The following is a 22,699-nucleotide window of genomic DNA, read 5'->3' as shown; positions in this document are numbered from 1 at the left end:
AGCTCATCTCGAATGCATTGAGAGATGTTATCATATTTAGTCCGAAACATCCATGAAGACTTCAGAAAATCACATAATTTAATGCAACTTTCCTGTTTGGATGACATATATTACCATCAGTCTGCTTTCGGTCTGGAGAACAACCTTCCAGCTGTTTTCCATCAAATCTTATTTTTGTGCTGTTGTGCCCATTTTGAATTGCTGCACAAGTCACCCACTTTTAGCGTGTAAGCAAAGTCTGTCCCAAAGTAAATAAACCTCTGTCCCACTAAATATTATATTATTCTAAACTTTCAAGCTTTATGGCCTGTATTATTATTTGTACCTACCTGGTCACAAAAAATGTGAGAGATAAGAGTTTGTAATCTTACACAACATTAATTGTTAATTGGGTCTCCAATTGGTCCTTAATCCTGATCAGCGAGCGTGAAATGCCGTGAAGGAATAAACAGGAGCCGAATGGGAAGAATAATGTGATCAAGCTGTTCATTAGATGGAGGAGGAAATACTTTGATGACCTGCGAGTATTTTGCTTTGATGCCAACAGCGCCCCATAGAAGTGAATCACACCCCCGTAATTTGCCTCATTGCCCCCGACCCTCTTGATTTTCTTTAAGAATCATGGTGTCTTTTTCCCCTGGACATAAAGTGGCTTCCCCCAAGATCTGTGCAAGTCTTTCCACAATAGAGCTTTCATTGTTTCCTTCAGTGCTGCTGCAAATGAGTTTATATCCCGATTAGCTTCAGATTTCATGCCTTCTTGTGTTCTCTGTCTGAGCTGCAGGATGTACCTCAAGATTAGTCAGACGGAGACACTGATTGCTATTTCCGCCGCATTACCATGTATGAAATGAGCAATTATTTAGTAATGTTTTCATTAACCTCTGACATTTGACAATGGACGCCTGCAGCCGATCAGACGGGGAAGCTGTTCGTCGGAGACGCCGTGTTGCAGGTTGGTGCAGCAGATTCTTTTTTTTTTCTTTGACCGGAGGTTGTCTCGGGTCGCATCCGGGAGTGGACATTTGTTGAATCTCAGTGTCGCCCTCTTTATTTTGACAGTGCGATTAATTTGAGGAAATGGGAACTGAATATGTAGTTACTCATGAGCTTTTCATCACATAAGCCATTTAATTTCAGTGTTTTTTTTTTTTGTTTTTTTTTGACTAGACATCGCTGTGGTCGGATATATTACTACTTAACATCCATAATTAATCCAAACAAACATGTCACGACCAGAGCGTCTATGATGCCTCATTAAGAAGGTTATCAAAGAACAATGTTGTCAAAAATGTCTGCTCTCCAGTAATTACATTCATTTCATCTTTGGAAAAAAGTTAATTTGAGTGTGTCTGGCAGGTTTATTGGATTTGCAGTTTATCAGGAAAATCAGAAAGATCCAGCAGACAGTGGAACCGTATTACCATTCATATTGGAAATCATTATGAATTAGAATATGAATAGAATTGCTCCTGCTCCCACCTTTGGATCACCTCTGTTTCATATTTATTTGCAGTGACTTATTTGAACTGTCACACTGCAGAATATTGCATCTATTTACATATTTGAATTCCGGGCAGGAGAGACGGAAAATTAGGAGCTGCTAGGCAAAAATTTGAGAGGAGAAAAAAAGACAGGGCGATATTTGCAAAATGGAGGTAATTTTTTGTGTTTATTTTCTTAGCGGAGTGTCTTTTGAATTCATTATTTTCTGAAAGCTGCCGCACCTTTGACTTCTCGTATATGAAATTATGGCAATGCATATCTGCTATTTAAAAGATCCAGATGGACTGCGTCGATGATTCTGCTCCCACCCACCTCATCTCAGACTCACAATGATGCAGCTGTGTTTCTGCACCGACAGTTTAACGCTTCTCTGGTGTTTTCTGTTTGTAAAATGTGTGTTTGAATTGTGTGTGTGTGTGTGTGTTTGTTTGTTGGCTTGACTTGTAGCTGGTTTATCTGTCTACATTTTTTCGGATGACATTTAGAAACGGTTCATTTTTTTGATTTCTTGACCATCTTCTGCAGTTTATTTTGACGATGTTGTCTTATCACAGCTGTCTCCTGGTGGTATTTGCATCTTGGAGTTATGTGGTGTTTGTGTAGTTTTGTGGTCTTTTTTTGTCTCTTTGTTCAGTTGTCTAAATGAGCCTTTTCATGATTGTTTTGACTCTTTTCAAATGCATTTTAAATGTCTTTTATTCTATGTGTCCAGTTCACTTTCTTGATTGTATATTCATGTTTTCTCACTCTCTGTTGGTTTCTTCAGGTCAATGGCATCAATGTAGAACGCTGCACTCATGAAGAAGTTGTGAGTATATATATTTGTAATTAACTTTTATAAATAGCTAATTCCCGACTGCACACATCCGCCTATTACTCCTCCGTCCTTCTATAAGGTTTAATATCAAAACGGAGACGTGTCTCAGCAATCCCGGCTGTCAGCTCGACAGAAGGCTGTTTGCCTTTTTGTTTGATGCTGCTGGAAATTAAAAACAGTGACAGTGAGTATCAAAAGCTGCTCTGAAACCGGCTGTGACAATATTTAGTTCCTTTGTGTTGTTGTTTTTTTTTTTTTTTTTTCCTCTTTCCATTTTAGTGTTTCCCTTCATTGCTGTCCACTATCCCCACATCTCCCACACTCTGGCACACACTTGTTCTATATCTGGATGGATGTTCTTGTGCGTTCACAGCTGTTCTCCAGGAGAGGATCAAGACGTGTGCAAAATGTGTATTAAGAAATAAGCAGATTAAGAATGACCTTGGACTCGCTCGTTCTTCAGCGTGGAACATGTCTAGATTTGCAATTTACTGCTTCCAATCTATGCAGATTTCTTTATTTCAGCATTTTTTTTTTTTTTTTTTGGGACACTTTTTACATCACTCACACGTCAACTATTCAGGCATTCAGCAGGTAATTACCTGGCGGTGTCAGCCGTCACTTTGCCCGTCAGAAGAGGAGCACCGGCCTTCAACTCCTGCCTTTTGATGACTGGAGCGAAACCACTTCAGTCAGTCAGGCTTTAAGTCGTGATTAAATATTCCTCACTCATCTCCTGTTACATTTAGTTTGCTCAGGCTGCGTACAGCTTCACTCGAATGCGTCTTGTTCCATTTACACAAGATTATATTCTATTTTGCCGCATCAGTCAGTCTCTCTCTCTCTCTCTCTCTCTCTCTCTGTGTCTCGGTGTTCCTCCTCTGCCAGGTTCACCTGCTGCGTACCGCCGGAGACGAGGTCACCATCACCGTCCGCTACCTGCGAGAAGTCCCATCATTTCTCAAACTGCCTCTAGGTGAGCCTCCACTTCACAATAAACCTAATTTCACAGAGTACTCATTCTGAACTACATTTGTGGAAGAATGTCTTTTTTTTTTTTTTTTCTTCCCTCAACTAAACACTTTTTAAAGTGGCTCAATAGATGAGTGCTTATTTCGGAGTAATAAATTGTCACGCTCGGTGGCCCGAGGCGAACAGTAATGTCAGAAACGCCCTGAGCTGCACTTACCTCCAGTAACTTGGCAAGATGAGAACGGAGACACTAAAACCAGCCTTGTGGAGCCGGTGAAAGGTGAAGAATGAAGAATGAAGTTGGGGAGGAAAATCATTGCAAGCAGCTGAATTAAAACATGAAGCAGTTTTTTTTTTTTTTTTTTTCAATGCTAAAAGTAACTCGTACATCTGGCAGTTTTGTGAGCAGTATTTTATTCTAAGTGAGACGGCTTTGTCTTTTCTGTGTCAAGTGGAGGAGTGATGAAGAGCCATGCAGTGGCAGGAGGTGATTGCCTGAGATAGCTCCTGAAGTATGAATCAAACACGACACCGTAACTGAAATATCTTCATATTGTGGAGAATTTGTGGTACCTTAAGTGTTCTAACCTACAAAAAGATGCCCTATGAAGTATTTCTCTACTGCCTGAAATATACCGTTCACCACCAGTCAAAGGGTTTATTTTAGGTTACTTTCTTTATTTTGGCTCCATATAGTGAACACTGTGTTACACAAAACTAAAATATGTAGCAGATATGCCTCGTGTTCTCAGTTTCCTAACAAGCCTCTGGAGTTTGAGAATGACTTTCTTTTGCCAGTTGGCTCTTGTTTGGTATTACTCACATCAGATTGCTGTAGCGCTGTGTTTGAAACATTTAGTTGTCTCTAGTTAAATGGTCAGATTTTCACTGGAATGCAGATGACTAATGCAAAGCAGCTCGGAGCTCCCACAAGACGTTTGTAAGCGATGCTGATCAGTCATAACACTGACCAATGGCTGACCATCTGCACGTTCTAGTGGTAGGGATATATTAAGAAGTTGATGTGTCAGAGGGAAAACAGGATTTTAATGAGTTTGACAAGGGCAATCCGAGAGAAATACTGTAAAACTGTCAGTTCTGAAAGATGTCAGAATACACACTGTTTCAGCAGGTTTGTCGGTCTGCTTGGCAGTCAGTGTGCCCATGTTTGACCTCTGTCCACTGCTGAAGCACTGTGAGATGTGACCAGCAGGCGTCCTGGTCCGAACCAGGTTTTTTTTTTTTCCAAACACAGCAGTGTGATGTTTTGGGCGTGTTTGGTGTGGATATCACTTTCACATGGACCTGGACATTATTACACACCGTATTCTGCGTTTAACGGGGACTATTTTCTGACAGCAGTGGCACTTTTCAGCTGGACAATGTTCACTGCCACAAAGCAAAAAAAGTGTTAAAGATTGTTGTGAGAAACATGACTGATTAAGGATTGCAAAATAACCAGATCTAAATCCGATTGCGCATTTGAGGCGGGGTGTGACGGACTTGTCAGTGGTACCAGGAACCACATTCATGTCCTGATGAGTCAGTCGTCCAGGCAGCAGAAGTCCGACAGACGCAATATTAAACATGTTTTCATGTAGTGGGGTGTGTATTCCAGGTGAAACCTTTATCAAGAAACCATCAGTAAGAACACATTTCACTCATTTTACACTATAACTTTAAAGGGGCTGTATCATGCTTTTTTAGCTAGTCCAAACCCTAGAAATGGCATTAACATGGTAATAGTTTATTTTTGGCGCAAAGGAAAAGTCATTTTGTGTGAAATAAAAGATTTTCTGGGGCTAATTCTGAAACCCGGAAGAGAAAACGCTCTGTTTCACTGAAAATCCCGCCTCTCCCCCTGTGGACTTTGACTGACAGCCTACTTCAGCCAATCAGCACTTCGTTAGCGTCTCTAAGGGTTAGCTTTAGCTCTTTAGCTCTAGCTTCTCTACACGGAAATACACGCGAAAACATCTTTTCCTGTTAGAAACTCACCAAGGGCAGACCCTTCAGACCCTTCAGACTCTTGCTCTTGCTTGACTGTTGCTTTCAGGCGATGGTCAAAGTTTATCTCCGTAATCAGAGTTAGAAAAAAGCGGCAACGCTGATTGCCGAGGGCCTGCGGGAGGGGGGATCAGGGGCCATCTTCTCCGTGTGACGTGAACGAGGAAAAACAGAGCGTTTTCACGGGTGCGGGAGGGGCTGCCTCTCTGAGCAGCACAAACTGGAGGAAAGCTCAAACATGAAGGCACAAAGGAAAACAATGCTTTGGGGGTGTTTTGGTGAGTACATAGCCATATAAAAACGTTAAAACATACAAAAAGTGAATTTTGCATGATACAGCCCCTTTAATATCCTAATTCCAAATGTGATTTTTGTCCATTTCAGAAAGAATTGCCAACTAAGGCAGTCAGTTGTTTTCCTCACAAAAATCCCAAAGTCTGTTGGTTCCAGTGCTTTTGAATGATTTCCTGTATTAAGACCATACTGTCTCTCCTGCTGATTGATGTCGGCCTTCCAACTTTGGCAGAATGTTTGTTCCTCATATACTGTATAAATCTACTCCTCATCAGCATATTTTGCTGACAGATATGAGACTGTATTGATCATCTCCTCTAACTCCCAACAAGCAAATGCTGTTTAAGCAAATGTGTAAGGTGTGGCTTCTTTTAAGTAGTCACCTTGCATCGTGGTGAACTGCTCCCGAGGGGCCTACTAATCTGGGGCCACTCTCAAGAATTCCTTTTCTTCAAACACGTCTCATCTATGACGTCCACTTCCTGTCTCCCACTGTGATTAATCAACTAACACTTTAGCTTCGGCCCTGCCAAAGAGGACTTTCAAGCCAACTTGGCAAGTTGTGAAGGGTTGTAATGGTGTAGCAACTAGTGTCTTGTTTTGATATTTTTTTTTTTTTTTTTTTTGATAATTAGATGTAATCAATAGAATCAATCTCATTCAGAAGGCTTCATCAGTCCTCGCCAGTCTTTGTGTTGAGGGTCGTGTTTGACACCGTTTCTGTCTTTTATGACTGATGTGTGTTTTTGACACCACTCAGATGAAATTGAGTCGTGTTGAGAGGGAGAGTTTCACACGCGATGGAAAAAGTACTTGCTCGGCCTCTTCCTTTGTTCATTTACAAAAGCGGGTTCGATCCCCCATCTCCCCCCGGTCCAATGTCAAAGTGTTCTTGAGATTCACCATACGAAGCAATCCGAGGTCTGCTGAAGCAGTGGAAAAAAGTGAAACCAGTTACCATTTAGCAAAGATGAATATTGCAGAATCCTTTTTTTCCCCCACATCTCTTTCAAACCACAAATTCTTTCCGATTAAGATAGGAATAAATAAATATCCTGTTTCTTTGAGGTTTATGTACTGTACATACTTGAGCCCTGACCGTCTCGCCCTCGCTGTCTTCTGCTGAATACTTCACTCTGCAGGAATGTGGTGTTTCTTGAACATTCTCCTGACATGCCTGGAGTCTGGTGGATAATGTTGTTCAGTAGGTCTTAGTTTGCCTGCTTTATCTGCCGTTCATCTTTTCATGGATTTAATAAATACAGCTCGCCACGGGTCTATAGAGCTTCTCTGACGTCTTTGCTTAATCCACTTCTGTCTGTGAGGACACCATCATGATTTCCAGATGAATCGGTCAGAAACTATGAAAGCTTTTAGATGACAGGTGAAGATTATTTAGGGCTTCCAAGTAAATGTTGTCGACTTGGTGACAAAATCGCTTATGTAGGAGTCTTATGATCAATCTGTTTTGAAAGAAACTGGTCTGTGCTCTACACCTGCCTCAATAATGCTTTTCTCACCCTTAATACACCCAGATCCATTTCTTCACCAGTGCTTCATATCATAAAAACCTGGACTGGAGTTGATCAGAGGATTCAGTCACACACACACACTCACTGGCAAAGCGGTTTCCTAAAAGCGCACCATACCTGTATGGATGTTGACGGTTGACTGTAAGCCGACGTCTGAATTCTGTCTCTCGTCACTGGCTGCCTGCCCTGAGTCCCTGAACTTCTTCATTGCTTCTCACAGCTCCTCATGTTGTTCAGTTAAGCAGCACAGCCACCAGTAGCTGTTTTGTGACTCAGCTGTTAAGTAAAAAGTAATTAACCTCTTGCATTGCAAATTCTTTGTCTTCCCCAGCCAATGTAATTATCGTTTTGTACAGTTTACTAAAATATAATACGGATTAAAAAAAAAAACTGCTAACACCTGTATTAAACATTGCTGTTTATCCAGTGAATAACTACATTCAAAACAACTACTATTCGATAACCAGGGCTTACATCCTGTGTGCATCTTAGCATTCACAGGACGGCGTCAGTGCGGAGACGCTCAGGATTTGCTGTGGGCTGTTTGGCTTGCCGTTCCGTGGTTGCGGTGCCCGAGAGCGAAAATGTTAGAGATGCGCTCCGTCTAAGCCTTCTTTTGTTGAACCTTGGCACTAATGCCAACCGTGAGAGGCCAAGAGCTGTCTGTCACATTTTAGCAAGTTTGACCGAATCACAAAGCAGTTCCTTCACCGTCGAGCTCATATCACATCAAATAAACAGCGACTGTTTTCCTGTGGATTCTGCCTATGGTCCAGGCTGCATGGCTCAAAGGCAGGGCAACAAGATAAAGCCGGTAATAACCCCTCAGATTTCAAACAATGACCCAGGTTTTGCCGTTTGAGGTTTCTGTGCAACCCCCGACTTCTTTTCTGAGGGAATAAAATAGTTATAGACATGACTTGAGTTGAACTAAATGTTTAACTGAGATGCTTCACATACCCTTTTATAAAGAACATGAATCATTCTCCTTTTCATCCCCCCTCTTTTAGGTTCTCCAGGGCCAGATCACAGCCGAGTATCGTCTCCACTCTTCGACAGTGGCTTACATTTAAATGGAAATGGAAACGGAAGCAGCGCAGTAAGAATGCTTTTGATTTTTACATTATATATTGATCAAATTGCATTTGATGAGTCTTGATACATTTCGTGCTTCTTTTCAAGTTTGTTTCTGTCTCATCCCATTTATATCCAAATCAAATTAAGTGAAATGTTTCAAATGCAACTCGAGCTGAGGGTGTAAGTGTCAGCAACTTTATCTGAGGAGCTCATTACCTGAAACCATTATTTTCCGAGTTCTGTTTTAATGAAAGGTACATTATATTGGCAGCTCTCTTGCGTTGTCAGTCCTGCTTTTCATCAGCATAAAGAGTGACTTTATGCAAGTAGAAATACAGATGGGTCAATGAGTGCAACTCATAATTTGATGTATTTGCAGTAAAAATTGAATATATTTCACAATTACTTATCCCAGATGAAGCGCTCTGTACACTAAATGAAATGAAACATGTATACATACATAACGTGACTTGAACCCACTTTCTGGACAATATCTTTCCTTGATATTTTTCATAATTTGTCCAACCTGTGAAGTCTGCCACTAGCCTTACCTCCGGGCTCCAGCAGGCAGCGCTGATTAAAACTCGACAGCCGTCTTAGTCGGGCTGAAATCATTCAAATCGACTGGTTCAATTAAATGTACATTAGTTCAATTGCACTTCAGTATGCTCAGTCAATACTGGTTGTACATTCAGTTCAGCGGGATCCCTTTACTACTACTATATTCACATTGATCCAAGGGACGCAACATGCATTTTCACAGCTCCGCTCATCACTCTTCCAGTCCTACTGTGTTACGCTGCACCGACGCATAATCTGCTCATCATCTCAGTCTTCTAACCAGAAATGTACAGCCAATGCTCATCTCACTGTAGATCAGCAATATCATGACACATATTGATGAACAGCATTATTAGAGGTTCTTAAAGGACACAGGTTAGAGTTTTAAGGCTCACAAACCTGATTTGGGATTTAACTAGCTTTGCAATGCCATATTTTGCCTATAAACCATGTTTTTTTTTTTTTAAACATCAGGGACAAAAATGATTAGATAATACAGAATAGTTCATTGTCATTCAATATGGGTCTTCTCGCCGACTCAGCAGGGTTGACCGTCAGCAGCAGCAGCAGCAGCATCGCTGTCAGCTGTAGCTTAGCTCTGCCTCTCTTTGTGGAGGGTGCCTCATACAAATCCACTCTGACTTTGACGTGTTCTTAAATGTGAGGTAATCCACAGTGTCCTCTATGAGCGTGTCCCCGGCTGGTGTTTAACTGTCCAAAATGCGGGTCCTGACCCCGCTCGCGGGGCTCCGCCGCTGTCCGCCTGCTGGTAATTGGAGCAAAATTGAACTTGTGTCAGCCAAATTCTCCGTTTGTCAACTCTTTGCGGACGTCGAGTCAGGTCAGAATGTTGCTGGCGACCTGAATCAGATCATCACATCGGTGGGAAAAGAATAAATTCAGGAAATGGTCAGAATATGAAAATTAATGGCCAATTTAAAGTAGTCCTGTCAAAATGTTTTCAGTCTTTCTCATCTCATTATTAGTTATAAAACATGTACATTCCTCATGTTGGAGTTTTCAGTATAAATTTCAGTTAATGGGATTAATTATAATGCAGGAGAAACAAAACTCTTAATTAAATTCTCCATCTGCTCCTGAATATACAGACCCATTTCTTATGTCTGTGGTGCACATACACAGTAGCAGCATTTTCAGAAAGTTTTTTTTTTTTTTTTTTTAACTTGCGTTCAGGGTGGCTCGGAGCACTGTCGTGTAAACGGACCCCCAAAAATGCAATGAAAGTTTTCTGTTTTCACTTGGAAACACTGTTGTGTCAACAAGGCCAAAGGCTTCGTCCTCAGCACTCTTGGCAGTAATACGGTATGTAATTCCAACACATTGCTCTAAATCGAGTGATAAGGTTTTGTCAGCTCGGTGTTTGTGGTTCCTTTTGTTGTACATCCTGGTGGTTGCTTTGTTTAAAAAAAAAAAATTGTCTTAGCATTTCCATTTTACTAATTTCCCAACAGGAGGCGAAGTGCAACAATAATCTAAACTCTCTGAAACCTGCTGACAACGTGAAAGATGTGACTTGAAGTAACATCATAAACCTGAAATGACCTTCATTAAACCGTGCTGCATCTCGGCAGTTTACGTAAGCCGTTTTACTTCCTCTCTTAATTATTAATTCATAGATTCTTTCAAAAGGTGTTAATGTCCAGATTACAGAGCATCTTCCGCAAACGGACTGATCCACTTAATGAGTAAATCGGCTATTCAACTGAATCATGCAGTACTGAGACTGCTAATGCGTCCTGCAGCCTCCCAAACAAAAGTAAAGCACTTCAAATATCTAGTTACTTTTTAGTGATTGCAAAGAAAGTCTATTTTAAGGGAAAGTTAAGGCAAAAGCTGCTTTTTTATATTTCCGTGCTGTGAACTTTTTCGTGTTATTTCGAGGATGCGTCTCTCAGCTCAGACAGTACAAAGCGCCCTTTGTAAGCAGGTATATGACACACGTTCTCTGTGCTTGTTAGACACGCATGAAGGCGCAGCAACGCACCAACATAATAAATCCCTTTAATATAACAGCACAGGCAGTGAAGTGTATAAATGCCGGCGCTTCCTTTTCAGCTCAGGTTTGGCTCTCAATCCCGAATGAAATTTTTCTGTAGCGAAATGAGAAGTGACGCTTCCAGGTGCGGTTGTTCTCAGTAGCAGCGAAGGTTCTGACATAACCGCCCGGTTGATCTCCTGTGTAAAAAGCTCAATTGATGACTGAGGTTTGTAAAGGGGTGGAGAGGGTCAAAAGGGAAGCACAAGTGGGCCGAATCATTCATTTACTTGGATGACATCCTGAAAGCTGTTATTGGACGCCTGAGCTGGCTTGATCCAGTAGCGACGACGCCTGTGATTACAGAGTGTGCTGCTGGGATGATAGGTGGGAGTAGTTTTCGCTGTAGGAGCAGCTGATTTCACAGAGGGATATTTCAGTCTCACCACAGCACAGTGTGATACAGTCACTTCATTATCAATGACACTCTTGCACAAACATATGGTAAAAGGCCCTGTGCTGCTCTCCGTGTCGAGGAAACTGTGGAACAGGAAAAAAAAAGTTACATTCTACTATTCACCGTTCTGGTGAGAGTGTTTTAGAAAATTTTTACTTTAGCACTGTAATCTACAGTGGTGACAGAATCCTTTGAAACTGCTCTGTGTGTGCATGGTTCGACATTTCACATGAATTATTCAGTGAAAGCATGACAGACAGCAGGTGGCCACTTTAACCTTTCACACATAATCCACATTTCAAGTGTTTCCATTGAAGTTCCAAGCGGGCTCTGGAGAAAGCGCACTGGCTCACGGGCTCTTTGCACGGCTTGCACTTCCTCTGGAGTTCATCCGAGGTGAAGCCCAGGCGCTGACATCCGCCTTTCCCGTGCAAAAAACAAATATCCTGTTTCCCTGCAACATGGCTTGGATGAGTCTGGCAGGGGTCTTTACATTTAATTCCCTGCTTGAAAACTTAGTGGCTGACATATGCAATTAACCAGCCAGTTCCTTCTCCCCAGAAATAAGATTTAAGCACTGAAATGGCTCAAACCAGAAAATTCTGTCCTCTGGAGGCTTTTCGGTCATGTCAAGGGAGATTCTTCTCCCCTCACAAATAAGGACTATTGTGTGAGTGGTTGTTTTCCTTCCTGGAGTAATTGCTTGTTGTTCTGAGTTATTTTTCAGCGCAGTAAAGGCATCATTTCACCCTAATGCTCAGAATGTAATAACAGGAAGCCTCAAGATAGAGATTTGAGGGAAAGTAGGGCAACTTGTACGTTTGTTTTTTCTTTTAACAGAAAGAAAGAAAAAGTGTGTGTTGCATGTTATTGAGTGACATAACGTCTTGTGGTGTATTCTGCACCGGATAGATGGAATTTAATCTGAGGTCTGCTGAGTTTTGATGTGACTTTAGATGACCTACACAGCTTCTGCATATTTCATACAATAACAGTCAAGAGGAATTTATGTTACGTTGGAAAAGTAGAATTTGCATCATAAGAAGCCAAAGCTGTTTTCTTGGAAGGTTTAAGGAGGAGTAGGTAAGGAATATCATAAAGCACAATTAAATTCAGGAGTCTATTCATTGATTCAAATATTGGAGTTGGAGTTGGGCGCCCTTTATGCGGCTGAGATTAAGACTGATGGACCTTCTGTTAAGGAAGGCTACAGAATGACAAAAATCAATTTGCTTCCTTTAAGGAAAAAAAATCATCATATAACCAATTACCGAGCATGTCCTTGAGCTGCTGGAGCAAACCGGAGTAATCACACTCAGTCACAGGGGGACGGCATGCCACCGGTACAACCACATCAGATATACCCCGCTGTGGCCTGGAATCCCTGCGCTTCAGTCTGGATCCCACTTTAGACCTGCCTAGTCCAGTTAGGGAGGTTTTCAGTGTTTATTTAAAATTGGTCCCCTTTTTGGAAAGACACTAGTGGACTGAATTATTGAGTGGACCACATGAACGCTAGTTTAGTTTTTAATCCTTTATTTTACACTCCCTGGTTCATACTTTGAATTTATGCTACTATGATTTTCCAGCACCTCAATGTTTTATTTATGAGAAGTTCTGTTAAAATATAGCCGTCGGGAGAATTTCTAGCTGCATTTGTAAAACATAGACAGAGTGATGTTGAGTACACAGTAGTTTGCGGTGACTACTCTGTGATTTAAAACAATCCTCCCCATAGTTGAAGTGTTCACTTTCTGGCTAACAAGGGGACTTGGAGGCTTTTAGAGACCGAAATGTGTTTGGAAGATATTGTGCTGGAGCTGAATGCCAGACCTGTGGCGTGCCAGCTCTTTTCAGCTCACCTTCCCAAGTCCTGCTGCAGGCCAAGCGCCAGGACCGGGCTTGATGACCGCCACCAAAGAGCAAAGCAGGCTGAGGCATTTTGATAGCATTTAATGAGCAATGCAATCTGCATTCTCAGGTCTAAGTTGTTCTTTCTGAAAGCCAAATGTGACCATAAAATGTAATATTTTAGCCCATGCACGATCTGAAGCGTCGGCAAGGAGAAATGTTTCCCGACGCAAGTTCCTCAGACGTGAGGGAAGACTCCCCTCCGCTCTCGCTGTTTTCATTAACGCTCAGGGAGAGACGGAGAGAATAACGGAGAGCAATTTCTTCACTGACAGCAGACCCAATAAGGCTGAATGCAGCGCAGCCACCAGGGGCACAGAGGGGTGCAGCGTGTCAGACCCCCTCTTGACAGAAAAGACATTGCCTTTTTTTTGAAGTTGATATGGCCTGATGCTCGTACATTAAACGGCTCCGTTTCCTCGGGGATGTCCAAGCTCATTCTGGAGACCGTTCAAAAGTAGTTAGTGCTTTTCAGACAGTAAATGAGAGTATGATATGACTGAAGCGGTTTGAGAAAATTGTAGTTTTTCTTCACAGTGGATCTTGTTTGTTTTTTTTTTTTTTTTTTTTTATGTTCTTATCACTTATTGGCTCTGAGTTTCTGAGACTGCACTCTGTAGTTTGACTTTTGGAAAAAGTGGAGGAGGCCGGTGGAGAGGTTGCGTGCAGTTAGTCAAATTCTGTGATTGGGTTATTTGGTCAGTGAACCGTTTCTGCTCAGGTGAATCGTCTGAGTCATACAGGCTCAGGTTTCTGTTCAGTTATTTGCTTTACTCAGATAAATGTCACTAACCTTCAAGATCCCTTGACATACAGTCTAGTGCTTTCAGAAAGATACTTTTTTATTTTCTTCGCCAGCTGTTGATGAAAGACTCGCTACTTTTGGATTGTCTGTTCATTCCTTTTGTGTCGGTGTAGTATCTCTGGACTGCCTTGAGAGAATCTTTTCCAATATGGCTCCCTGCTATTTCCTTCATTCAGAGACACAATGATTAGAGTTTAACGGCCAAAGGTTAAAAGTAATTTTTATCCCATGTTTTGTTTCACTTTTGTAAATGCAGTATTTTGCTTTTTGGTGCAAATGTGAACTTATGAATTCAGATTCAAATTACTACACAGTTTCACACAATTCACAGTATATTTTTGGTTTTCTTCAAAACCAAATCAGCATTTTCTTTTCATCTATAAGGATTCTCATTATTGACTGTAAATATCTGAAGAATTCTCTTGCTTCCTCTTTGCCAAAACATACAGTTTATGTGATAGATGAACACACATTTAGCTACAAACACAACGGCTCACAGAGGACAGATTGCACTGAGTTCGACCAGGCAATCGAATTGCTACTTATCTCCACTTCCACCCCCATATGCCTTGTTAATTGACTTGATCTATACTCCGCCACTACGGTAAAGTGGACATTTATAACTTTAAGTCTTTAACTTTTGCGAAGCATTTTGATTGATTGCAGTGAAATCGTCGTGAACACAGACCTCCATGTCTGCCTCGGGAGGTTCTGTAATAAGTTTCCTGATTTGTGCCCCACATTGGAATCCATAATCCAGTGTGCAGCGTTTTGCACAGCGACATCAGAATTTAGCTGAGAGCGAAGCCGCGCCCGAGGACTGCCTGAGCGCTCACGCAATTTAGAAACACACTCTCGTGCGGGGAATTGGAATTGACTGAACTTTGAAGCTTTTGTCTTCAGCTGCATTTCAAACAATTATTCTCAGTTCGCGCCATCTCCTGAAACATGGGTATCCGTGAAGCAGTGGCTGCCTGGTGTCAGGAGCAGCACGGTGGCTTTCCTCCCCGTTTCCTGGGCTCCACAGTGGAAGCAGGTGCTTTGTCAGTGTAATCCACTCTGACAGCTCGATAGTTTCCCGTTTCCTGCCACCTCACCTACTCTCTGCAGCACTCCACTTGAGTGTTAAGTAAAATAATTTTGTTCCAGGCTGACATAATTGGAGCAAAAAGAAAGTAATTTCTTTAGAAATGGAGTAATTGCTTTCAGGAGTCTGCACGCTGACATTGTGGCATAACGATGACTTGCGACTCGTTTTGCCAAGGTTGGCAGTTTTCCTCTGCTGTTCGTTCCTGACTACCATCCACCCAGAGGCTATTTTAATGCTCTAGAAGCCGGTTGCCTCGGTTCGTGTGGCACGAAAACACGTTTTCTCACATTTTCGATGTGCATAATGACAGAGGTTTCCATCAGATTATTCCAGGGAGTTTTGGGGATTTTGTACTGATGGATAATCTGCAGCTGCAGAAGTGATTCTCTGTTTGATGTTCACTCAGCTTCACTTGTGATCATCCCTAAGCTCGTAGCTGGTTAGATAATGTGTAATGCATCTGTACTTTATTAAGTCTGGCATGATTTGCATTTCAATGTGGAGCACTTACAGCTCTCAAAGCTTTTGTCAACACATTGTGCTTCAGGACCTTGAGAAGAATGCTTTTCGATGCAGAGTGTGCGGCTCACAGGGGGAGTCGTTAGATGTTCAAACGCTTTCCGGATGCTTTCGAAACAGGTTCGAATCAGGTGGTTTTTTTGCTGTATTTCTGACTTTGATACCAAGAGCGGCGGCAAAGTTTGTTGAAATAGCGAGCGTATGCAAGTGATCTTTACTTATATAGTATAGCACAGCAATCTCAGTGCATTTCACATAATCAGTCGCATTGAAGCGCAAATTCACACATCAATAGAGACGGCTGTCTGCAAAGAGCTCGCACATATTTAAGAGTAACGATGGGTTCAATGTCTTGTCAGACACGTCTGTGCTGGATGGGCATTGTACCACAAGAGCTTGGTTTAGAAAACCCATTTTACTAACTGAGCCACGGCTTCAAAAGCAGCAGATCCTTGTCTTTTTTTCTTTTTTTTCCCCCCGTCTTCCACTGCCGACAGATTTGCTATGCTAAAACTGTGCAGATATTTTGGTCTGGGTTATCATCTGTCCAATTACAGATTATTTTTGTTGGCTTTTATTACACTTTGAGTGCACTTAAAGTGGGACTTGGAGAGAACAGAGGAGCAGGAGGAAAGTAGTGTAGCCATTATTGACAGATTGTCACACTGAATGAGTCCACATAAATGAGGTAAATACCATAAATAAAATAATCTGGTTTCCCTTCACGAGGGACAGTGGTAAGAGAAACACAGCCTCAGTCTCACTGGCTCTGGCAGGTCAGGAAACTGCAGCTTACACAAAAAATGGCTTCATTAGACAGTTCGCTCAAATGTTTTTCTTTTCCAAGAAGAATCAAATTGTGTGCAATTTTTATCATCACTGAATCAAGGTTTAAAGACTCATTTGGATCCCCTCTAGCCTGGAAAGTATTAACTTTGCTGCCAGTTTTCTTCAAGCGTAACTTCCCTACGTATTGATATTATTACTGATATGATGGACGAAACACACAAATTAAAATCAAAGCACGCAGTTACAATGGGAAAAAAATCAAACTGGACAAGCATCAGTACCAACGCAGAAATCACAGATTTAAAATCAATCATATAAACGCTTCTGTTTAACATGATAATCCTCAGTCTATCTTTATTTTATTGAGAGCAGGTCATTGACTCGGTGGGGAATGTCATGTGAAGTGATCTCAAAAGTTAAAAACAACTAAATATATTGGTTTTCAACATGTTTATTACTGCTACTGGATTGAAATGAGTCACTCGGCTGCAGTAAAACAAAGCACACAGTAATTGTTACAGCGTGATGAATAATAACATGAAATTTACTCTGTTCAGGACTCGGTTTTATTTCTTCTCTGGGGCTTTATTTGTTGAGATATGCTACCCTGAGGTCAGGTATTTGTTTTCAAGCTCGGCCCAGCCAGGCAACAGTAGCACCACACTGCTGTTGTACAAGTAACCAAGAAAAACTGATTAATTTTGAACATCTACTGCTGCTAAAAATTAATCCAAAGTTTGGTAAGAAGAAAAATCCCACTGGATGAAGCAGCAAATACGGAACAGAAGGCCTCAGTTTGTTTTGACACCAGCCAGCAAAGACTCTACAACCGTTCTGTATGCTGCTAATTGATAGGCCAGCTATCAAACTCCTGCTCTGTGTATAAAGAATATTGTAATAATTATCATTTATAATAATGATTTGCAATTAAGATCTTCATACCTGGGGTACTATTAAAAACAGCTATCCATAAAGACCATAATAATTGTCTATTTAAGTTCTAAGCATTCCAAGCATCTGTTGACCCTGATCACTCTTTTTCTCATATTTAATAGAAGTCTTCCTACCTTCCTGATGGGAATTCAGTCATTCTGTCCCATTAACTACACAAAGTGAATGTCTATTTAAGTGAACTAAAGTGCTTTTGTTGAGATTTTAAAGCTGTTTGTGCTCTTTTAAATGAGATAATTAGATGCACGAGAAAAAAAAATAAAGGTTCATGTTATATGTAACAGACTGGCTGGAGTGTATAAGCTCAGCTGATCCAAGTCTGCAGAGAGCCTCCAGGCTTATCTCGAGAGTTAGAACTCATCTATGTTGGCTTGAGTTGTTGTGATCTTACCTTCGAGTTGACAAAGTCAGCCAGCCGGAGAGAGGGACTCTTTTCGCATGTTAATAGTATGAGTGTTGCATCCAGGAACGGGAAGCTCATTGCATTGTTCATGTATTCCACGCAGGCCCCATCACCCCCTTCGCCCTCAGCTAATGAACCAAAGTATGAGAAGCGCTGGTTGGATGCCGTCTGCCTGCCCTTGTTGATGGCCAGAGTCTCCCGATACAAAGCTGGCACAGATAAATTAAGGTAAGGGTAATCCAGCATGATATAATTCACCTCCAAGGTGCACAGTTCACTGAGCACAGTTGTTGGCTTAGCAAGCACTTTTCATTTAGCCAGGAGGATGTTAATGCCAATATCTATGCACGGGCATAAACGGCTTAAAAGGTCACAGCAGCCACGAGGCTGTGGCTTAAAGTGTGACTGCGAGAACACTGGTCCAACTTGTAAATGTGTTTGATTTTTGCAGATGCTTTGATTCCACTGCTGTTTTTCTCCAGAGGATTTTTCAGACGCCGTTTCTCAATACGGAAAAACACCTTTTTGACATTTTGCGTTGATGAAGGTTACATGTATAGGCTGGTGACGTATTGACCTTTCCATTGCATTCTTTTAGCTCTTGTAAAGACAACTGAAGAAATCATTCGCATACTTTTCAAAAGATATTTACTTGTTTATGGCTTAGATGACAGAGGTGGAAGTTCACTATTTCCCACATCAGCAGTGCACTGTGGAAATAAAAAAACAAATATACTGTTTAAAAGAAGTGTTAAAATATTTCGGATTGGCCAAGTAGTCAAAATGTTAGTGACCAGATTAGCACTGGAGTTCAATCGTGACATGTTTACTCCTGATATGAGGATTATTTGTCATATTGCCACACGCAGCAGCATGCAGCATAAATTTATCTTAACGAGATGAATCACCTATTTTCTCTCAAATACAACAGGCGAGACCACAACCATTTTTTTTAATTCAGTACAGGAATATTTTTTTTTTAATTATGAATGTGAGTTTATATATATTTTTTATTTTTAATCTTATGTAGTAATGTAAATTCCACTCCATTACCAAAAATAAAATCTCTCTCCTCCATGTACCACTTGAAGGAATTTTCTAAATGTCATACTTGTTTCAACATTTGTTGAATAATAACTGACTCATGAGAAGATTTCAAATGTATCTGTTTCATGTACATTGTCAGTTATATTCGCAGCCAAACCTGTGTGAAGTTTGATATCATCTCCAAAAATGCAAATGAGCCCTTTCTGGATATACTGAAATGTCTAAAAGTACACGAATTAGGCCGGAGGTGAAGCTCTTCACTCCTTAAGCAGGACAACAAGCTGCTGATTGTTAAAAACGATGGTTCCTGAGCTGAATCCAGCAGGACTGCATGAACATCTTTCCATTCTGGATGAGGCCGCTCCCACCTGATTAGAATGGTTTAATCCTCAGAGAAACATCACTCAGAATAACTTAATATTGATTAGCAGTCACCCTTCCCTCTAAGCGGACCCAAAATATGCCAGAAGAAAAATCCCCCACAGAACAGCCGAGCTGCCAGGTCACCTTTCTGAGTCGTACTCCCAGGTCTACACGGTACTCGAATGTGCCGTCGTATTTATGATTAGGCTTATAAGTGCTGCGATACCGGCAGTCTGATCATGTACTGCATTGATGTTTTCTGTCCCCCGAGGATCAGATGAGCTTCAGATTTTCCTTACATATTACATTAAGGGGATGTGTAGAATGTGATGTATAGAGCCTGTCGGTTATTAAGTGTGTGATGTTGATTTCGTTTTCCAACCACATTTATTGATGTTTCTCCCCTCGGATCTAAACTGAGACATCATTCAAAGTCTTTATTGAAACACTATCCAGATTACAGATCTGTGAGGCTGAAGCACTTGCTTTTGCTGCCACAATGATGAACACTCTGTTAAAGGTGCTTTAATCATTTCCTTCATTCCAGTCAGAATACTGTGGGCTTTCTGTTGTACCATACAGAATGTCATTCAGGCCGTTCCTTTCATCAGTCTGTGGCTTGCAAACGTACGAGACAAAATTATTAAATCAGCCCTTCGATAAAGTTCTTCTGGGAAATGTTCTCTTTCTGCTTTGGTTCCCTGCAGAATGAAAAATTTTGGTTATTTTTCTGGGCAATGTTGTCCATTCCCAGTCTCCTTGGACCTAATGAATGTGTCCTCATGGTACAATCAAGTGTTTTGTAGCAGGTAAACTTCCAAAACATGTCAGGCCATGGCCTAAAAGGACCAGTATTGGAAGACCTGATGTACAGGTTTGATGATGATGACTCCACAGCAGTTCCAATGTCTTTTTTTAAAATAGAGATTTAGAAGCTAAAACCTTATTGCTGGATGCATGTGAGCATACTGAAGTTGTAGAATAGTTTTCTGCTTCATAAACGTAGGCAGAAGTCGAGCACGTTCTTTTTTTAATCTCCCAGGTGAGCCAAGCAGACGTACATAATTCAGTGTTTTCTGCTTATTACTACTGTCAGCTTTGCTTTCGTCAAGCGGAGCCTGTACATTGTTACCACAGTCATCTGGTTCATCATTGGGTTTTAGCAAAACATGAGGTTGCTCACCAGAGAATGGAAGGGTCAAGTCCTTGTTTTTAAAACGCTTCTACAGCTATCCGGAGATTTATTTTTCAATTGGATATTCACTATTCTAGATCCTCAATGCAAAAATACTGGTTTGAAGGTTTTTAGTCATATTGTTGTCTGCATGCATGTGTGTGTGGTTTCATTGCAAAAGCAACTAACAGTGCCAACTTGCAGACTGGTATGCTTAGTTTTCAGTGTTTATGCCGTTTCCATGTAAATGACCTTCCTTCTCAAAACTTTCATATGTAAATGTGAAACTTTTCTGAAATACAAAAATGTTGTATTTTCACTTGAAACGTTGTCATGTAAATAAGGCCTAAATGATGATGTGGTAGAATCATTTGGAGGGATGGTCGATGGGTTCAGTGCTTGGTTGTTTTTCAGGAAACTAACAGGGACTTATCGAGGGGGAGCAGTGTCCCGACACCCTGACCTGAATATATACAAACAGACTTTACTGAAATAAAATTTTCAGGAAACTTTTGCATTATAGATCCAACCATTCTGTTATAGTCATCGTTTTTTTTCTGCTCTGCCTCCTGATTTGTAAATGCTGGGGTCTGCAAATGTGAATCACGTTGCTCATTAGGTACATACCGTCCAGCGCAGCATTTGACATTATAGCCTAACTCGAAACCTCTTTAAACTGGTCCTACATGGCGAAGCTGATAAACAGTTGAAATCACTGGTGTTTGTAACACTAAGTCTAAAACCACAGTTTGACATTCAATATTCACGAGAGGTCAGTGTGTATAAAAGCAGAAATCAGGCTGCAATGAGTCCAGAACTGCAGCAGCTGCGAAGCAGGGTTGAAATATGCAAATAATAAGTTAGTTCAGCACTCTGAGGTTAAGTGCTTACTCGGATGCTGTAAATATCTTGTTTTTTGTATTTTGTTATTATTTTTTTGTTTTTAATAAAAAGGAAGCTTAATGAAACCTCAATCTCCTTTTTACTTTTTATTCAAGTAGAAAATAACTCGCCGTACTCGGTTCTCCTTATCGTTGCCGACACCCATGCTTCAGTTTGAATGCAAATCTCTGCCTCTTCGGTGTGTATCGGGCAGCAGTGTGCCAAAAAAAAAAAAAAAAAAAAGCAGGTACTTAAAGATAAATAAATGATGGAGGCCTGCTCAGCACAGTTAATTAAAAATGTTTATTAAAGTGGTTTATTGGACACTGCTTTGGGCATCATCCAGTTTCACACACAAGGCAGCTGCCACTGATAGAAGACATATAGAAATGCATCACTGTGTTACTTGAAGGCTCTCTCAGGTCAAAGGTGGTCTTCAATCCATAGTTCAGCAAAAGCTGAGTGTGAACGATTTGCCAAATGCTTTTTTTTTTCCACACTGGGTCAAGGCAGCTTCCCTGCTGTGCTGCAGATAAAAATGCAAAACTGAGTTTCATACTTAATAACAGCAAAGATGAGGATTCAATTATTAGCACCTGTTATTTTTTTCTTTCCAAATGTGTCAAACAGATGGACTTTTCTTGACACTTTGATCATTCATTAAACTGTAGATATGGAATAACGCAAACTATCGGGGTCAGAATTAACATCCCCCCTCGACACTAGTCAGTTGTGTGTCTATTAGCAGGATGACAGCCTTCAGCCGGATCACACACATCTCCTGAGTAATCCCAGCACATTTTTATCTGAACTCCTGAGATTTTACAGCCCTCTGGCATGAACCTTGATTTTCAGGTCATCCTGCATACGTTCAGTGGGATTTATTCCAGGACTTTGTGCAGCCCACTTACTGCGGCTCCCTTTGGTCTTCTGGAAACAGTTCACCAGTCGCAACGTATGATTCCAGTCACTGTCATACCGTTAACTCAGTTTGGCTGCTGAATAATTGAGGTTTAGTTTCAAAATCATAATACATAATTTTTTGGTCTTGAATTTCCCAAACGTTACAAGATTCCCAGTTCTAGATTTGTCCACACAGCTTAGTATTCCCACTACAGTTTGATTCTTCCTCCAAACAAATGGTTCCAGTTCTGTCTTGTTGGATAAAATAACTTAGTTTCTTTATGTTGTTCTCAGCATACTTGCATACTTGCCTGGTTTGAAGGTGTCTCCTCTGAAGAAGTGAATTCCTGTGCAGAGGTTCTGTTTTCTGAGACGATATTCCCTGAACATGAGAAAATCTCCATTTGGAGTTTTAACTTCAAGGAGGCCAATTTATTACAGCATCAATTTCTCAACTCTGAAAACTACTTGCAATTGCAAACTGCAAACATACCAACTGGAAACTGCTTTAGCTGACTAGTAAAAACCCACTGCTCTTTCAGTTTTTTTAGATAAACTGATACAGCTATTTAAATGAATTGACTCTGATTTTTGTCTAATTCGGTTAAATGCTTTCCATTAGTTGTCCTACAACATCTGGCGG

The 22,699-nt window shown here is 41.0% G+C and overlaps 1 protein-coding gene across 1 annotated transcript in view; it reads left to right on the top strand.

Annotated features, from left to right (window-relative positions):
• sntg2 (syntrophin, gamma 2) overlaps positions 1-22,699 on the top strand; it is an 89,332-nt gene that overhangs the window by 25,922 nt on the left and 40,711 nt on the right. The window contains exons 5-9 of the mRNA XM_030116478.1: positions 912-955; positions 2,273-2,314; positions 3,212-3,299; positions 8,139-8,227; positions 17,791-17,915. Of these exons, the coding sequence (XP_029972338.1) occupies positions 912-955; positions 2,273-2,314; positions 3,212-3,299; positions 8,139-8,227; positions 17,791-17,915 (388 nt within the window). The remainder of the gene's footprint in view (positions 1-911; positions 956-2,272; positions 2,315-3,211; positions 3,300-8,138; positions 8,228-17,790; positions 17,916-22,699) is intronic.

The sequence above is a fragment of the Salarias fasciatus genome, chromosome 19 (assembly GCF_902148845.1).
Source record: "Salarias fasciatus chromosome 19, fSalaFa1.1, whole genome shotgun sequence".
Lineage (NCBI taxonomy): Eukaryota > Metazoa > Chordata > Actinopteri > Blenniiformes > Blenniidae > Salarias > Salarias fasciatus.
The sequence above is the reverse complement of the archived record's forward strand: the minus strand, read 5'-3'. Positions and strand labels throughout refer to the sequence as shown.